Source organism: Adiantum capillus-veneris, chromosome 28 (genome assembly GCF_014529385.1).
Source record: "Adiantum capillus-veneris isolate H3 chromosome 28, ASM1452938v2, whole genome shotgun sequence".
NCBI classification, from domain to species: Eukaryota; Viridiplantae; Streptophyta; class Polypodiopsida; order Polypodiales; family Pteridaceae; genus Adiantum; species Adiantum capillus-veneris.
The window spans coordinates 2,774,491-2,792,300 of NC_140958.1; the positions used below are offsets into that span (position 1 = coordinate 2,774,491).

The 17,810-nt window shown below is 40.8% G+C and overlaps 1 protein-coding gene and 1 pseudogene across 1 annotated transcript; both read right to left on the reverse strand.

The window, feature by feature from the left end:
- Positions 1-5,018: 5,018 nt before the first annotated feature.
- On the reverse strand, positions 5,019-5,770 carry LOC147419987 (uncharacterized). Its single transcript, XM_086505101.1, has one exon. It carries the CDS (start codon positions 5,665-5,667, stop codon positions 5,329-5,331), a length of 339 nt encoding a protein of 112 aa, XP_086361227.1. The 5' UTR covers positions 5,668-5,770; the 3' UTR covers positions 5,019-5,328.
- An 11,065-nt stretch (positions 5,771-16,835) lies between these two features.
- Positions 16,836-17,301, reverse strand: LOC147419988 (uncharacterized; annotated as a pseudogene).
- Positions 17,302-17,810: the final 509 nt, after the last annotated feature.

Consider the following 17,810-nt stretch of genomic DNA (forward strand, 5'->3'; position numbering starts at 1 on the left):
ACACAAAGAGGTTGAACGATGGTTCTTTACTCATCTTGATGTTGTATGTAGATGATATTCTTATCGTAGGCAAATCAATTGATGAGATCAATCAATTGAAAATATTGCTAAGCACTCAATTTTTCATGAAAGATTTGGTAAATGCCAATCACTTTCTTAGTATGCAAATCAAAAGAGATAGGAAACATGAAAATATTGAATTATCTCAAGAAAAATACATCCACAAATTCTTGCAATATTTTAGTATGAAGGGGGGGGAGTCACTGAGTACCCCAATGCAAGCATACTCCAAACATAGCAAGAAAGATTCTCCCAAGGGAGCTACTAAAAAAGAGGAAATGGCGAAAGTGCCATATTCTTCAATAGTTGGCAGTTTAATATACACTATGGTAGCCACAAGACCAGACATTGCACATGCAGTGGGAGTGGTTAGTACGTACATGGAAAACCCTGGCAAGAAGCATTGGTAAGCAACGAAGAAAATCTTGAGATATTTGAACGGTACAACTAGAAACTATTTATGCTTTGAAAACAACGATGCATATATTGTAGGTTACATGGATGCAGATTATGCGGGTTGTGTGGACCGTAGAAGATCCGCATCTAGCTATGTGTTCATGCTTGCTGGAGCAGCTATATCTAAAAAATTGTGTCTCCAAGACTGCACGTCTTCATCTACTACTGAGGCAGAATATGTTGCTGCGTCTGATGCAAGCAAGGAAGCCATATGGTTAGCTCGTCTAGTGAGAGATCTGGGCATTCACAAGGTTCCAGTACTGCATTGTGATAGTGAGAGTGCCATTGCTTTGGCAAAGAATTTGGTGTTTCACTCAAAGTTGAAACACATAGAGGGTAGATACCATGTCATACGAGATGCATTGGGTGGCAAGCAGATCGAGCTTGTCAAAGTCCACATTGACGATAACCCCAAAGATGCTCTTACAAATAGCCTAGACTCGAAGTGATTCACACATTGCATAGAACTTATGGGTGTAGGATGAAGCCTAGGTGATGCTTCATTAACTTTGTATAGACTAACTATATTGATGCCACTATTGGCCACCATGACCTTCAAGTGGGAGGTTTTTGGGGTGTAGACCAGGTGGCCGTGGGAAACCACCCTTACTTACTTTTTCTCCTAATCAATATAGGGAGGTAAACTGAGAGAGTTGACTTTCTCTCTTACTTTCCTCTCTACTAACCACTTTGTTGTGCAGCTTCTCCTTCTTTCCCAATTCCTCCTTCTCTTGCATGCATCCCTCTCTTGCACACTTTGCATCCACTCCTACAAGATGGTTGTCCACCTTTCTTCTTCTCCACATTAAGGGCCAAATTAATAGCCTTTGACATTGTATCCGATCCAAACATATCTATCTCACCACCAATTTGTAGTGCTAAGCCAGATATATACTTACGCTTTAATTTCCTGCAATTGACATGTTCAATAGCTTGCAATTGAATTAAAAAGTTACAAAAATGATCAGTGTAGCCCTGTACATCTTCATTTTGACCTTTTCAAATTAAATCCCACTGGCATCGTGCTTTAGCTTCATATTGTGTGGACAAAAATTGAGGTAAAAACAACTTTTTGAATGCATGCCAGGTATGTGGTATTTTACCATGATGCTTGGTGGCGTTCCACCACAATGCAGCGCTACTGATGAGATGATTTGATGTACACTTTACCATTGCACGCTTGGGAAAGTCTTCATCATGAAAATAGTCATCTAGTTGACTAACCCGTTAGAAAAATGCTAGCATCTGTAGTGCCATCAAAATACTTGAAAGTGAAGGCTTTTTTGCTAATTTTGTTTTGCTTGGGTGCTGGTGAAGATTCTATGTGTGCAGAGTGTAATAATTTATCTTCCAGCTCTTGCCTTCGCATGCGTTCATACATGAGAGATTGTTGCAAAAAAAGCAAACTGCTCAATAATTATGGGTGGCTATGGAAGGTGTGCAATGATTGCATGCTTTTCTTTCTTGCTTAATTTTTTTTATTTTTTCTCTTTTTATGTATATATGTATGTATATATATTTTTAAATAAAGGAAAATGACTATGTAGTAATAGATATATGCTCGGTATGTAGAATTAATGCAAATAAAATTAAATAAATAAAAAATTAATGGGTACTTAGCTCGTAGATTGATGATCATCGTCCAATCCAAATTGTGGAGTACTAGGGCAAGATTGAAAGCGGCGATCGATTGACAATTCAATTGCAAGTTAATTGTATTTTTCAACGTCCGATCTCCCATTTGGCAAAAGAGTCCACCATTTGAAGAGGCTTTAAATATCTTTGTCTTAGTTGCGATTTGAAGGGCGCCCTTGGAATTTTAGAAATCGTCTGCCTTGTACTGATTGACAAAACGGGCGTAGGGTAAAATTTTTATAAATGAAATCAAAACTTATGGGACATTTTGGATTTAGAATATACTCATTGAGATCTATCTATTGATATGTAGCATGTCATCAGACTCTTTACATTCTTGAAGATTCCATTTTTTGATGTGACAACTACGTCTATAAATGGAATCTTTCCCTACATTTCAGCTTCAGTGGGGAGGCCATAACTTCTACAAATCAACTCCAAATTTTTCAAAGTTTGGGGATCTAAAACCTACTTTCTAAGATCTTTCTAATGATATGTTGGTTGATAGGGTTTTGACAAAGCATTTATGTACTTCACTGGGTTGCCCACTTTGGACAAGAGAGGCAAAGTTAAACGTCCTTATGGGGCCCCTTTGAGAGTCCAAATTTTCCCTAATGCAAACAACCTAGTCTACTAGTGACATACTTACCACTAGTAGTACTCTCGAGAGAGCAGAGTCCAACAGCTAGATAGTGAGAAGAACTACATAAGTCTTGCACACCTAAGCATTTTTAGCTAGGGTTAGACTATTTGTTGGTCATTGCCTGCACATAGCCTACTTGCTACAAAGAGGCTATTCAGATGTGAGATAGTGTGCAGGCAATGCAATTGGAGTATAACTTGATTATGGAAAATGAGACTTGGGAATTGAGAGAGTTGTGAGAGGACAAACAAGCCTTGTCTTGCAAATGGATGTTAAAAAGAAGTACACAATAGAAGATATGGAGCCTAAGTATAAAGCTAGATTGGTTGCTAAGGGATTCGAGTAGAAAAAAGCCATGAACTTTGATGATATTTTTTCTCCAACAGTCAAGATGACTACATCGTGCCTAGTGCTTAGACTAACAGTAGCCAGTGAGGACATGGAACTTGTCGAGATGGATGTGAATATTGAAGTGACTTAAAAGAAGAAGATGTCTACATGAACCAACCAGAGGGTTTTAAAGTTGAACTTGAAAAGCCTACGAGAACCGAACTGGTGTGTTACAAGGCTCAAGGCAATGGTACCAAAAATTTGACAATTAAATGCATTCCCAAGGTTATGTACAGAGCCAAGAAGATCATTGCTTGTAACTCGAAAGTTGAGTGATGGTCCACTTATCATCTTGATACTTTATGTCGATGACAGTTTCATTGCCAAAAAGTCTAAAGATGAAATTGCCATTTTAAAAAATTCACTGAGCACAAAATTTGCTATGAAGGATTTGGGAGATGCAAGTCACTTTCTTGGTACAAATATCAAGAGGGATAAGAAACTTAGAGTATAGGAGTTATCTTAGGAAACGTAGATCCACAAGGTCTTACAACGTTTTAATATGTAGGGGGGAAGCTACATTGAGTACCCCAATGTAGGCGTATGTAAACCTTAGCAAGAATGATGCTCCCAAATCTGATGCTGAGAAAGTAAAAATGGCCGCGATGCCATATTCTTCAATAGTAGGCAGTCCTGTGTATGCCATGGTAGCCACCAAAGTAGACATTGCATTTGCAATGGGAGTGGTCAGCAACTCGTAGGAAGCACTAGGAGGCAGTGAGGCACATTCTGAGATACCTTAAGGGTATAGCAAGCAAGTATTCATGCTTTGGAAATAGTAATGCATCCATAGTGGGATACACTGATGTGGACTATGCGGGTAGTGCGGATAGACGAAGGTTCCATGTTTGGCTATGTATTCATATTTGCCGGAGAAGTCGTGTCATGGAGATCATGTCTTCAGGATTGCAGTTCTTCTTTTACCACAAAGGCAGAGTATGTTGCAGTCTCTGGTGCTAGCAAGGAAATTGTATGGTTAGCTTGTCTAGTGAGAGACCTTGGCATTTATCAGACTTCAGTGATGTACAATGATAGTGAGACTGTTATTGTGTTAGCAAAGAACCCCGTGCTCCAAGTCAAAACAAATAGATGTTGCTGTCACGAAGAGCCTAGCCTAATAGCAGTTTTCACATTGCATTGAGATGATGGGTGTAGGGTGAAACCACGAGAATGCTTCACGGTTGTACAAGTTATGCATACATAAGCCACTTGGGCTACGTTGGTCTTCAAGTGGGAGAATGTTGGGGTTCAAGAAAGCTGGCTAGATGTCCACATCCATTACTAACTCATCTAAGCTTATTTTTTAATACACAATAGAATAAGGAGCGGTGAGACATCGTTATTCTCACTCAGCTCCACCCATTCTATGTGACTGCTCTTCTTCTCCATCGCACTCTGCACTCTTCACCATACTTGAGGTACAACGTCTTATGCTTGTGTGATGGGAGCATCTTAGACATGCTTGAAAGGAATTGGTTATGGAACATCAAAGTGTTTTGCATCTAGATGCTTGTAAAAAATTTTATAATACCTACTAACAAGAGCTGTGAGGTACATTGTCATATGGCTAGACATATGTTTTAACATGAAAACCCAATGAAGGATTTTAGAATTTACTACAAGCATCTATAGCGATAGCTAGCACAGATTTCTTCCTTAAGTTATACATCTATTTTTAGCTAAACATGCAATTGTTCAATTGACGATGATATAAACGAAGATCTGATAGGCAACATCATGGTAAAAGAATTGTAATGTTTTCCAACTCCTCAATTGCAAAGCCGTATTGGAAAAAATAGTTTAGGCTGTGCGATATGGAGTTAGAGGTCGAAAAGCAAAAGTGCCATTTGAAAAAGCAAAAAATAATGTTACAAATGATTTGTTATGTCATAGAGGGTATTAATATCATTGAGGTTATTGATGGTGGGGAGGGAGAATGAGGAAAGAATTACCAACTATTACCAACTTGTCAAATGGAATTGCGCGTGTTTATGGATCAAGGAAGAGGCCACAGTAAAGCAAAAGAGCTTTTCGAAAAAGCATAAGGAGTCGAATGGTACTTGATTGAAGAGGGAAAATGTGGGCCAAATGCTTTTGGGGAGTTATTGATGATGAGGGAAAGGAAAAAAGCAAAACTGAGTGGGTTAAAGGACGTGGCAGGCGGTGAGAGCGTTGGCGAGCGGCTTGTTGGCATCGGGGTGCAGATGCAGGGTGGCGCAGCCAGCGTTGCTCGCGATGGCGGCGTTCACCGCCTGACAGCAGATCGAGTCTTCCTTTGCGCTCTCCTGGCTCACGCAGCCGAACCTCGACACCTGGCAGCTGCTCGCTACCGCTTCCCCTACTACCTTCATGCACTGCCTCAGCTCGTCACCTCTCTGCACCATCATCATCCGCCCCGCTTCTGCGTCACTCCCCAGGTGCTGCATGCAGACTACCGCCGCCACCATCACCACCATTAACCCTCGGCTGCATCTCCTCTCCATCACTCAGAGATAGCTCTCTCTCTCTCTCTCTCTCTCTCTCTCTCTCTCTCTCTCAATAACGCTGTGGATGCACTCAACCACGTATTCTCTCTCTGTATCTCTCCACAATGACGCTAGCTGTGGACGCACCCAACCACTTATACTCTCTCTCTCTCTCTCTCTCTCTCTCTCTCTCTCTCTCTCTCACACACACACACACACACACACACACACACACACACACACAGTCTGAAAGGACGCACTCAACCACGTAAAAAATATTGGCCGAGTTGCCGCTCCCTACGGCGCACCGCGTGAACTGCACTGGATCCTATGCACTGGTCGTGGGTTTACCGTCTTCCGAGCTCCAACTCGAAAGCTTCTTCACAAGTTGTGAAAAGTCCATTCTGCTTTTCTTTCCACATTCACACACATTAAGCGGACTCCATTTGTAAGCGCAAGCCTTCGCTCACAAGTAAGAGCCGGATCCCGCTACATATGAGTGACATTAGTGATATTAATGTAGTAGTCCTACACTTTCCCAAATGTGTTAGAAGCATGTAAGAGATAACATCAGTAATGGTAGTAGTGCTCCAAATACCAACTTTTTTTCTTGTATTACTAGCCTTAGCCTCAAGAAAATGCTAACCAATGATAATTCAAGAAGAGAATGGCACGATTCTGAAGACTTTATTTTTAGAATGTGAAAATCTCTTCCCTTCACTATAGCCAGAATCAGGTGGCAGGTCATGAGAGGTACTCTGTTATGGATGGATTTTCAGGGTACTTTCAAATAGGGATTGCTCTTGAAGACCAGCTAAAGACAACATTTATCTCTCCATGGGGATGCTTTGCCAATCGCAGGATGCCCTTTGGTCTGGTGAATGCCTATGCCACCTTCCAAGACTGGATGAATAGGGTGTTTGGTCCCTACTTGGGTAGGTTCATTAGAGTTTTCATGGATGACATTGGATGTTATAGCTCAAGGGCGGATCATTTGTCAAAGCTCCGGCTATGTTTTCAAAGGCTGGACGAAGAAGGAGGTCAGTTAAACCCTAAGAATTGCAAGTTAGCACAACCTCGAGCACAATTGCTAGTTCATGTGGTGTCACAAAATGGAATCGAGACAGATCCGGAGAAGGTCAAGGCGCGAGTCTTGATGGAGCCTCCCTCTAGTGCGCAAGGCTTGGCATCCTTTGTGCATAAGCTAAAGTACTTGTAGCGTTTTTTTTGGATGCTATCAGAGTATGTGTATCCTCTCCAAAAGAGGGCTCAGCAGGTGCATGGCTTTGAATGGGATGAAGATGCTCAAGAAGCTTTTGACAGGGTGAAAAAAAATTTGTGTCAGCTGCCAACTGTGTGCCCTCCAAGCCAAGAAGATGATTTCTATGTGGCAATGACGGTAGGTACAATGGCTATTGGGGTTGTGTTACTGCAAAAGGTAGGAAGGAGCTATAAGCCTATCTACTTCAAAAGCAGGGTAATAAGTCCTAGAGAGGTGACTTACACTGAAACAGAACAGTGGGTCATGGCATTGGTTTTTGCTTGTAGAAAGTTCAAAGTGCACCTCATTGTACGTAAGTTCTATGTGTTGACGGCTAATAATCTATTGCCAGAAATAGTGCTACACTTGAAGCCAGGGAAGCGGATCATGAAGTGGGTGATAGAGTTGCACGAATTTGAGTTCGAGTTCAAGATTGACCATACAAATCGGTCCCATTTGGCAAACATTTTGGTCAGCAAAGCCGTGGATTTGCCAATTTATCCAAGAGTAGTACGAGATGAAGCCAAAGAGGAGTCCGACCTGATGGGAACTTTTACCATGTGGTTTGATGGTGTATACAGGAGGGTGATAAAGAAAGTTGGTGGAGGTGTGGTGATACACGATCCACATGGAAAGGTAATATTCTCAAAAGCCTATGATTTAGAGGATGTTCATACCAACAATGAAGCAGAATATCTCGCCCTCCATCTAGGTTTGAAACAATGCGTTGAGTTCGGCATTTCCAGGTTAGTGGTCAAAGGTGATGCGTTATTGGTCATCAAGAAACTGCTAGGCCAATGAGGTAAAGCAAGATTCCTTAAAGCATTGGTTCTTTGCCATAAAAAATCTATTGAAGTTCTTTAGGGAAGTCCAATTCAAACATGTTAAGAGAGAGCACAACCAAGAAGCAGATCGACTAGCAAGCAGTAAGGTGCAGGTACATATCACAAGTATATATGTGGCCCCGGCCACATACGCAGGTAGGGAGTCATTGAAGGAAGTGGAAGATAGAGCAGTGTCCTCAAGGTTTGTCAAAACTGGAGAGGAGGAGGATAGTTCAGAAAGCTCGCAAATTTACACTAATAGGTGAAGACCTAATGACCTACGGCAGAGACGGGGTGTTGAGGAGAGTACTCTACAAAGAAGAGATTAACTTGGTGCTAGAGCAATGCCATGAGGAGAGCGGACACCAAAGGAAATGTGAAGTACTGTTTTGAGTGTTGAGAGCGGGTTTTTGGTAGCTGTCATTAGTGAAGGATGTGCACTATTGGTGCAAGACCTGCCATGAATGCCAAACTATAGGAGAAAGTCGTTTGATAGCCGAGTCACAGGGAGCCATTGTTGCTTAGAATGCTTTTGAGAAGTTGGGTTTGGATGCCATCGGTCCACTCCCTAAGTCTACAAGTGGCAAGAAGTATGTTGTGGTAGCCATCGACTACCTCACCAGGTGGGTCGAGGCCACAGCTGTGAAGGAGGTAAATGCACAGATTGTAGCCCACTTTGTTTTTGATAACATCTGTTGTCGTTTTTGAGTGCCATGGATACTCATTTTTGATAGAGGCCAAGGATTCAGAAGTAAGCTTATGCAGGCATTGGTGGAAAAACTAAAGATTCAGCATCGGTTTTCCTCGCCTTATCATCCCCAATGCAATGGTCTTGTGGAGAGTGCCAATGGACAAATCATCAATATGTTGACAAAGTATGTGTATAAGCAGGAGACGGAATGGGAGATCAATCTAGAGAAGTGTCTATGGGCCTACAGAACGTCCTACAACGTGGCAACCAACTTTACTCCATTTGAGCTAGTTTATGGTAAGGAGGCAGTGCTGCCAGTGCATGCACAATTGGGAGCTTTGAAAGGTATGTGCTGCATCAATGCCACTCCACAAGCTATCTTACAAGATAGGATTGTCGGCCTTGAGGCATTGTAGATGGATAGAGAGGCAACATCAGACTACTACGTGAAGCAGTGAGAAAGACGAATGGCCAAAGTCAATAAGAGTCTGACAAACAAGAAGATAGAGGAAGGAGACCTGGTAATGAAATATGAAAGCTACTTGGAATTAACCTTCTAGAAGAAGTTCAAGAAGAAATGGACGGTTCCGTACAAAGTACAAAAGGCGTTTCCGAATGGGACCTATCAGTTGGTGAGAGTTAATGGTAAGCTTCTCAGGCATAGGGTAAATGGTGTACGACTCAAGTTGTACTTTGATAGAGAAATGGTGCCTGATGTGAATCAGATTGTGACAAAGGGGGTTGGGCAACCCACTTGAAGGGACTCAGGAGTAGCATATATATAATTTTGTACATATTATACATATTGTACATATGGTTGTGCGCTTTCCAGTGTGCTTGGATGTTTGCAAAGTGTTACAAGTTTCAAGTTCAATAAGGCTACTTTTGGTTGAACATGAATGTTCAACAGGGAGGTAGGCAATGATGGTGCAACCGAAGTCGGTCTGTGTAGGGAATTGACATGAGTTTTTTGATCTCGCGAGAGTTGTGAAGAATTGCATGTAGCAGGGGAAATTGGCTGAATTTGGGGCTCGATGTATGGACACATAGGTGTTGAGGTACGCCCAGTTTCATGTTGGAAAATAGTCATGACGGAGGCGAGTCGGGTTGATTTTTTTAGATTTGATGGCTGGTCACTCGAGACCGTGCAGTGGTCTAAATGCAATGGGGTTCGTGGGATGTGGTAATAGCAAGATGGAACTCCAATTTGGAATGGCCAACAAGCTGACAAAAAGTGTGTATACGTGCGAGCACCGACAGCATGCACAACAGGTACTTGGGGGAGTTTTTTTTGAAAATGCAAAAGTTGGATGGTGGGTATTCTTGGGAGAAGAAAGGAAAAAAAGCAAAGGAAAACAAGTGACAAAATCACAAGGCCTGCCAATAGATGAAACGAATTAAGAATGTGGAAAGCAAAGACAAAGGTACAAGGACGGAAGTCACATTGATTGAGAAAGTGATTTGCAGATTACATTACAGAATGTCGGCCTCGATGAAGGATTGAAGAGTGGCAAAGTTGCATCTTCTTAGGATAAAGGTAGGCATAGAAAAGGGAAATATGGTTTGTTTTTGTGGAGAGGATGAGGTAAGGGAGAGATGACGGGAAAAAGGGAGGGAGGGAGGGATGGAGGTATAAGAATCATTTAGGAATGATTAGATGTGTGGATGAATGATCGGACCAGAAGCAAAACCGTGTGCCTGTGATGAATGATGCAGGGGGATTTTTAATCCAAACATGATCGAGCTTTGAGTTGTACACAGTGGTCACATCATGAATTTGTTGTGTGTAGCCATGCGCTTGGAGCCTCTCCTCCAAGTAACGATATTGATTGTTTGTGGGCTCATTGTGTACATTAAAGTCTCCCATGATGACACTCATTCGTGTAGGATGGGATTGTTGCAGTAGGTATAGAGTTGTGTGACCAATGCGGTTGAAGATGTGTTTGGTGATTTGTAGACGCATATGATTTTCCAATCAAGGTGTTCATGAATGGCTAATATAACTTGAATGATTTCTATTCCTGGAGCTAGCAATGTTTTTGCAGAGTGGAGATTGATGCTAGGTTTGTAGTAGATTGAAACACCTGTTTTGCTGTGGTGATGGGCATGATGAAACTTTGGTGCAAGATCATTGGAAGGATTTTTTTGCTTTGTTTCTTGGAGGCATAGAATGTCAGAACTTCTAAAATTCAAATCATCTTTGATATGTTTGAGATATTTGTGACTAGAAACGATGTTCAATGATTGAATGATATGATGTGTGCGTTTGTATGCGAATGGAAATTTTGTCAAATACTCCCATTTGGCATCATTGTTGAGGCGGTCAAGCTCGTCAAGCACAATTTTGTCGACTTTGATTTGAGTTGGATGAATCAGATTGAGAATGTGGAGGTTTGATGGATCTTTGATGCGAGAAAGAGCTGTGTAAACCAATCCATGTGAGTTTCTTGATTCTGGATCAACTGCTACTATGCTCATTGTCAAGCCTTGTGATCTATGGATAGTGCATGCATTTGCTTCTTGTATTGGAAATTGCGTTCGAGAGACAGTGTTCAATGTATTTTTACCAACTTTAAATTCTTTTGTTGTTTGAAAAATTGGTGTCCACTGAGGGCCAATGGGAATCGTATTAAGGTGCTGGTTCACATGTCGTTAACTTGGAGCCTGTTGAGGAATCAAAAAACTCTATCCATGCAATAGGACAGCTAGCTCTACTGTCCGTGACAAGCTTTAGAATTCCATCTGCGCCATTCACAAGACCGTCGGAAATATCAATATTGCCACCAAAAAGCTCGACAATCATTCCTGCTTTAAGCTCCAACATTGAGGACAAGCCTGCTGTGTTTTGTGGGTTTTTTGGAACAACAAGGTTTTTGGAGCAAGTTTTATGGTGGTTGTCTTTTGCACAGATTATGTATGCGTGACTAGGCAATTCCTAAAAAACAAGACGATTATGTGAGTCCTTCAAGTTATTGGTGAAGTATAAATGTGGTGTTGTCAATTTGTTAAAGATCTTGTTAGTATGGTTGGTATTCAAGAGCAACAAATCCTCGGTTGTTTGTTTTTCTTTGCGTATTCTATTGAGAATGGCAATGAAGTCATTATCTGATTGACGCATTGTCTTTGTGAGCTTGTGGCATTTTATATGGGTGAGCAAGAATGAAGGCGAGAGCAATTTTATAGAATCATGTGGCTCGCTGAATATCCAACGATCTCGAACGGGGCTTGCTTCGTACAGGTCACAGAAGAAGATGACATCTAGACCACCAAATGGTTCCATGTGATTGTGCTTAATTGATTGTAATCTTGTGTCTATGATACGCAAGAGTCTATTCCCAAGTCAACGAGTGCTAGCTCAGTTGATAGAGCAAGAGCCTCTTGTGTCCAAGGTCTTGGGTTCAAACCTCCTTGACAACTTGTGTGACATAAAGACCTTAGGGGCTGTTACCATGGTCCATATGATGGGTTGGCCACCCTTAACCAGCTGGGATGCTCCACCTCACGGAGTCGGGTGTGTGAGTTGTAATTTCAAGTTCCTACTCTCTCAAAAAAAAATTTAAAAAATAAAGAGTCTATTCCCAATCAAGGATGCCTCATGGAACACAACAAGCTTGAGGATTCTATATAGTTGGGAGAGCTGGGCAAGGCTCTCAGAAGAAAGAGAAACATTTGGTTGGAAGACAAGGGGCAAACGCAATGCTGAGTGAATCGTTGTGCCTCCAAGGTTGAAAGTTGCTTTTCCTGTATATTCCATTAACAATGTTGAGGGAAGATGAACATCTAATTCAAGAGAGGTATTGTAGTGACGAATTAAGCCTTGCACGATTGCTTGCAAAGTGAAATTTTTTCCCGTTCCTGCACCACCAGTCAAAAAGAGATGGATTGGTTGAGTTGGTTGCAAGCGCTTCCTAACCATAATGTCATCAAAAAGGGAATGTTGCTCGATGTTCAACTTGGACACAAGTGAGTGATACTCTTTGTTGCATAATGCCAATTTTCGAAATGTTGGTAAGGATCTTGTAGTGGGCTTGCTTGGTTGAATATCACGTGCCAGCTCATATTTGCATGAATCGCCAGCCTTAGATCTTGAGGATGAGGGCAATGAGGCCGTGTTTGAGCTTGATGCACGAAGTTGTAGCTTACAATATTTTTGACGATTGCCATCTATAATTGCATAGTTTGTGGTATATTTATCTTTCCAACAATCAACACTTGTCTCAAAGGTTTTCTCATCGCCCATAAATGGAAGAAACAATAAGCAAAGTTCATGGAAATGCCTATCTACATCTTTCTCCAAAATGAAGTTAGCATATCGTATGACTCGAAGGTTCTTAGACTTGCGGGTGAAGCCATGCACGCAGCGGTAGTTTCTTGCATAATCAGCCAAACATATGTGTGCAAGGTTGTCTGGACGATGGGTCTACTTGGTGACAATGTCGTCAAAGAAAATGTTAGAATCATCAGGATTCAAAGTATTCAATGCAGCTCTTCTTTTCAACAACAATGTGCGATGGATTTCGAAATCTGCATTGATGAATACGAATTGTTTGCTCGCACTATGTAAGGGTAATGAAAGAGAAATGTATGTGGCTTGCTGTGATATCATCTCTTGTGTATTGATCAAAGCACTGCCAATTTTTCTCAGCCGATCCAATGTTGACACACTTGTCTTCTTGCAATCTTGCAATATGTGCTTGATTGTTTTGCTTGTGGTCGAATCGTTTTTAGTCATGTATGATGTGCAATATGCAACAGCACCGTGGCCATTGAATATAGATTGAATGCCAATGTTTGCATCCCATAGACTACACAACTCTTTGTTGAAATTATTTGTGTAAATGTCCTTTGGATGTCTTTTCAAGAGTAGTGTTGGCTCTATGATGCTCACCGAAAGGGACTTAATGTATACTTCTTCAGTCATTACCAAAGAGGTCAACCATTCATCATACGACGCTTCTGAATCATGTCCAAGAGAAAGCAATTGATCGTCAATGCAATTTTTGCAAGCTAACAATACATCTTTCTCTGTTTGTGCCACTGTGACTGGATATAGAATCATAGTTTCTCGAGAGGGTGGACGCGGAAAACCAAACTGACAAAAAATTTTACGCTTTTTACATGTTTTGCGATGGTGGTGGGCTTGTAAGCTTTTGAGAAACTCTTCTAACAAATTCTTGTCAGTAGCAATGTGTGTGTCGATAAAATGTATTGTATCATTATCCGGTGCTACACCAAAGAGAGGTGCATCTTTTAATGCACACAAACATTTTTTCAAAGGGTCTCATCTTTGCTCAACACATGAAAATGTTACAAAGAAAGTCGGTTGGCCCAACTGACAAATCATTGCAAACACGTTTCGCTTAAGCTTCACCTTGTAATCGATTGAAGTGCACAACGACTGGAAGTCGTGGTAACCTAGCTCGGATGAAAGCAGTTGCTCTATGTTAGTGCTAGCTTGAACATCTTTTGCTTGTAATTGCTTGCCACAAAGTTTTCCCTTGCGTAATCCAAGCACTTTCGCAATAATAATTTTCATTGTTGTAAAGAAAAAAATTTCAATGCTGCTTGCAAATTGTCTATCCACATTTTTAAGCTCCCATTGTGCCACTTTTTGGTATTTTTTCTTCGCCAATAAATGATACTTTCTTCTCTGACCAAAAAACAATGTTGGGAATGAAAACTCCTCACAAGATTCATCATAAAAAATGCCTAGAGGGCTGAATCCCTCACAAGGTGCTATACTTGCAACTTGTGAATTATGGTCCACAACTTCTTGAGCGGAGTACATACCATGCACCAAAGTGTCCGTAGAATCATTCTCGTCTTCAAGATCTTCTTGGTGTGGACTGCGACACACATCTGCATGGATTGTGAAACTAGATGACCAAGACATATCGATAGAAACACCATGCTCAATGTACAAGGAAGTGCTCAACAGGTCAACCAAAGCTTGAAGTACACAATTTGGCCGCACAATGCCACTCAAGTAGGCATGATCATAATCAAGCTTGCACTTAATTTCAACTAGAACTGAAGCTTGATCACTGGAGAAGCGTGGAAACACTCTTTGTACTCTTGACAAGTCTGCCATTACATTCACAATGCTTCCGCGTAAACCAAATTGACCTTCAAAGTTGAGTTCTTGAATTTGTGCGAATGGTATACGTAAAGATACAAAACGACTCTCTATTGAATTCAGCCTTTCCACACTAGATATTTTGACACTAAAAGTCATCTCTCTTCTCATGCAAAATAGTGGTTCCTCTTGTTTCTTCAATGCGACCTTGCACGGGTGACACACTCTAAGCACCTTATCGTCGACCACAATGATTGATTTTATTTTTTTAAGAAGCAATAACTCCACCTTTAACATTCCATGCAAACTTTGACAAAACATAAGGGAACCACATGAAGCACAATCAAAAGAAGGAGTATCCTCAATTATCTTCGCATATTGTGAAACTCTACTAGGTGAAAATGTAGAGATTCTTTGATGTGTTCGAGATGACTTGGACATATTGTAAATTTTGGTTATGACTTTCTTAAGGGTAAATGTGTTGGGCTATAGACTCACAAAAATAGATGCAACTTGCTGAACAGCAACAGTTTGGGTGTCAATGAGAGTAGCTAGAGACAAGGTAGCCTCTTTAGTCCATACACATCGTTTACGTTTAGGACGGTCAAAACTACCGGGAAACCATAAAAATTCACCATGCAAACTCAACACAACCAATGATGGCAAAGTGGAAGAAAATCGACAGTCATGCGTAGCAAAGGAGCGAGCTTCACGTATAGTCTCACCTTGGTAGAAGTAAAGTTTACACGCAACAAAAAACATATTGCACATTATACCAACCAAGTGTACGCTCAACATCAAGGAGGATTGGCGACTACACAAGAGAGAGATTATAAATTCTCTTTGATTAAAAGAGTACGATTGAAGACTTATGATCCAAGGCTGCACCCAAAGTTTCAAAATGTCTTCATTTCTCAATGATATTTGATCCACAATAACATCCACGACTTTAGACTCAAGAGATTGCAAAGAGAGGCTCAAGTTAAAAAGGTGAAGTAAGCTTAGAAAAACATCTTTGTTGTTCGAGAAATTACATATAAATATGGGATCTAGGTACAATATTTTACTTTCAGCCTACAAAGTCAAATCACTTTCCATTTACAAAAAGGATAGTGTAACAAAGAGATACACAACTAGGCACCTTTGAAAGCAGTGACGTGACCCGACTTGTCAATAGTGAAACAACTAGCCTTCTTAACGTTCAAAAGCGATGATTTTAGATCCACCAAGATTTTCTCAAAGAGATACAGAAATGGGCAAGAAAATCCAAGCACAAAGTCGACTACAACATCTTGTAAAATAACACCAACAGCCTCTCCATCTTGAGGATATAATTTGGCAGGTAACACAGGTTGTTTATTGATTGTAGATTGTCTTCCACAAGAGTAACAAAATGGGTTGCTAGCCTGGTGGCTTACATTCAAACCTTTGCACGTGCCACAAGAAAACTCCACATCCAAGTTGTTCACACTAATAATCTCCAAAGTTCCAAACACCTACCAATTTCACATTTTACAATGAGAATTATAACAATTTTTATTTGATATGCAATAAAAGTTTACCTTCTTCCCAAAGCCTAAATTCGAGACTTGTTTCTACAAGTATTCTTGGAAGACATCAGCCAACGAAGAAGGCAATGTACACAAGATTGTAGCATCGACGACACTTAGAGTGTTCGATAGGTGCTTGAAGACGTTAATGTTGTGAGCAACGCAAGTGAAGAATCCCTTTTCTTTGACGTCATTGACCATAAGTTGATAGTCGAGGCGCCGTGTTGGGACAAAGAGAGGCTGCCACACACACAAACCTTAGAAAAAGGATACACAAAACTATCTAAAAGGATGATTAAAACTTACACTAGCTCGATCGCTTGTTGACGGCCCATCAGCAATAGTCAATCGAAAACTAGGAGTGCCATCACTTCGAGTTACATTCTCTATTTTGACGACAATGAATGCAACAGTCGACACTGACTCGTTAGCATTAGAAGCTTGGGCCAACAGCTCTTTGATCTTTTTTTCAGGATAAAGGTAGAGGCAACACTCGAAAGGCTCAGCCTTAACAACTAAAGTAGTTGCATCTGCATACAAATCCCACAAGCAAGTACCACCGTCTTTTGCAATAGCCCTTTTTAGACATGCCCCCTCGATGCGCACGTAATCATGGACAGCAAACGCCTCTATAAACTCTGAGAGATATATCTCAGTCACAACAAAAGTCATAGTATGGCGAGATTCTCTGTCAAGGAGGTCTGCACGCATGTATCTACCATAGTTAGACTTGGGTATTTTATAAGTACCATACTTACAGAGCACTTTGCCTTCGAAGGAAAATCTAAAATTTGTAGTCTCTGACAACTCGGAGATCGCTAAGTCTTAGGGCAGGGGTTATGGCCAAGTGAGAAGTGAAAGATTCAGCATTAGGCTCCTCTTTCTCTTCACCTATATTTTTTATCAGAGGTGACGAGAATGAGGTATCTGCCACCTAGACGCTTTACCTAAAAACAACCATTGGTGTGAGTAATATATTCTATCGAATCAATAGGGAAACAACAAGCATTACCTCTAACTGCAAGCAATGCCTTTTTAATAGCCGAAGAAGAGGCTTTATTCAACTTTCCTCTTGGGCTAAGCTTTTTGCTATGCGGAGAAGGTTCTGAAGATTGATTGAGGCGAGCCAAAGGTGAAAAATCAGCAGCAGTGTTACACTTCTCACTGTCACGAAGATCTTTCTGCAAAGAAGGTGCTTCTACACGCTCGGGCTCATACAGTGCATCATCAAAACTAATATCTACAAACATATGCTCATGTTAATGCTCAAGATCTGATGCTCAAAGTAAACACAGCTCAAGTAAAATCTAGATAACAACGTACTCACCATTCATGGGAGTATCCATTGTATTAGGTATGTAAGCTAGAATTGCAAGCAACTATGAGCAATAAGAGCTTAGGCTTTAGGAATAGCATATGTACATGGTGCTAGAGATAGTTGTTTATATAGGAGCTCTGAGAGAAGTAGTGGAGAGCAATGAGATATGTTTCTATGATGAGAGCCAATGCCTCACGTTCAACATAGAAACCAAAGCAGAGAGATTGCAAAAAGATGTTGCAATATCTTTTCATAAATGAGAGGTATCATTTCACGTTTTCAAAAGTAAAAGCACATTTTTTGAGGGCGACTTTATAACAACTCCTAGCAGTAATGACAATAACTACTCTTTTTCTATTTTTTTAAGAAAGCGAGTTAAACATCTCACAATAAATCGGAATAAAATAACCTAAATTATAGTTAACAAATATCTAATAGGAT

Bases quoted from the DNA above. Each gene is read 5' to 3' on its own strand.
- LOC147419987 (XM_086505101.1), bottom strand. From the start codon at position 5,667: ATGGAGAGGAGATGCAGCCGAGGGTTAATGGTGGTGATGGTGGCGGCG.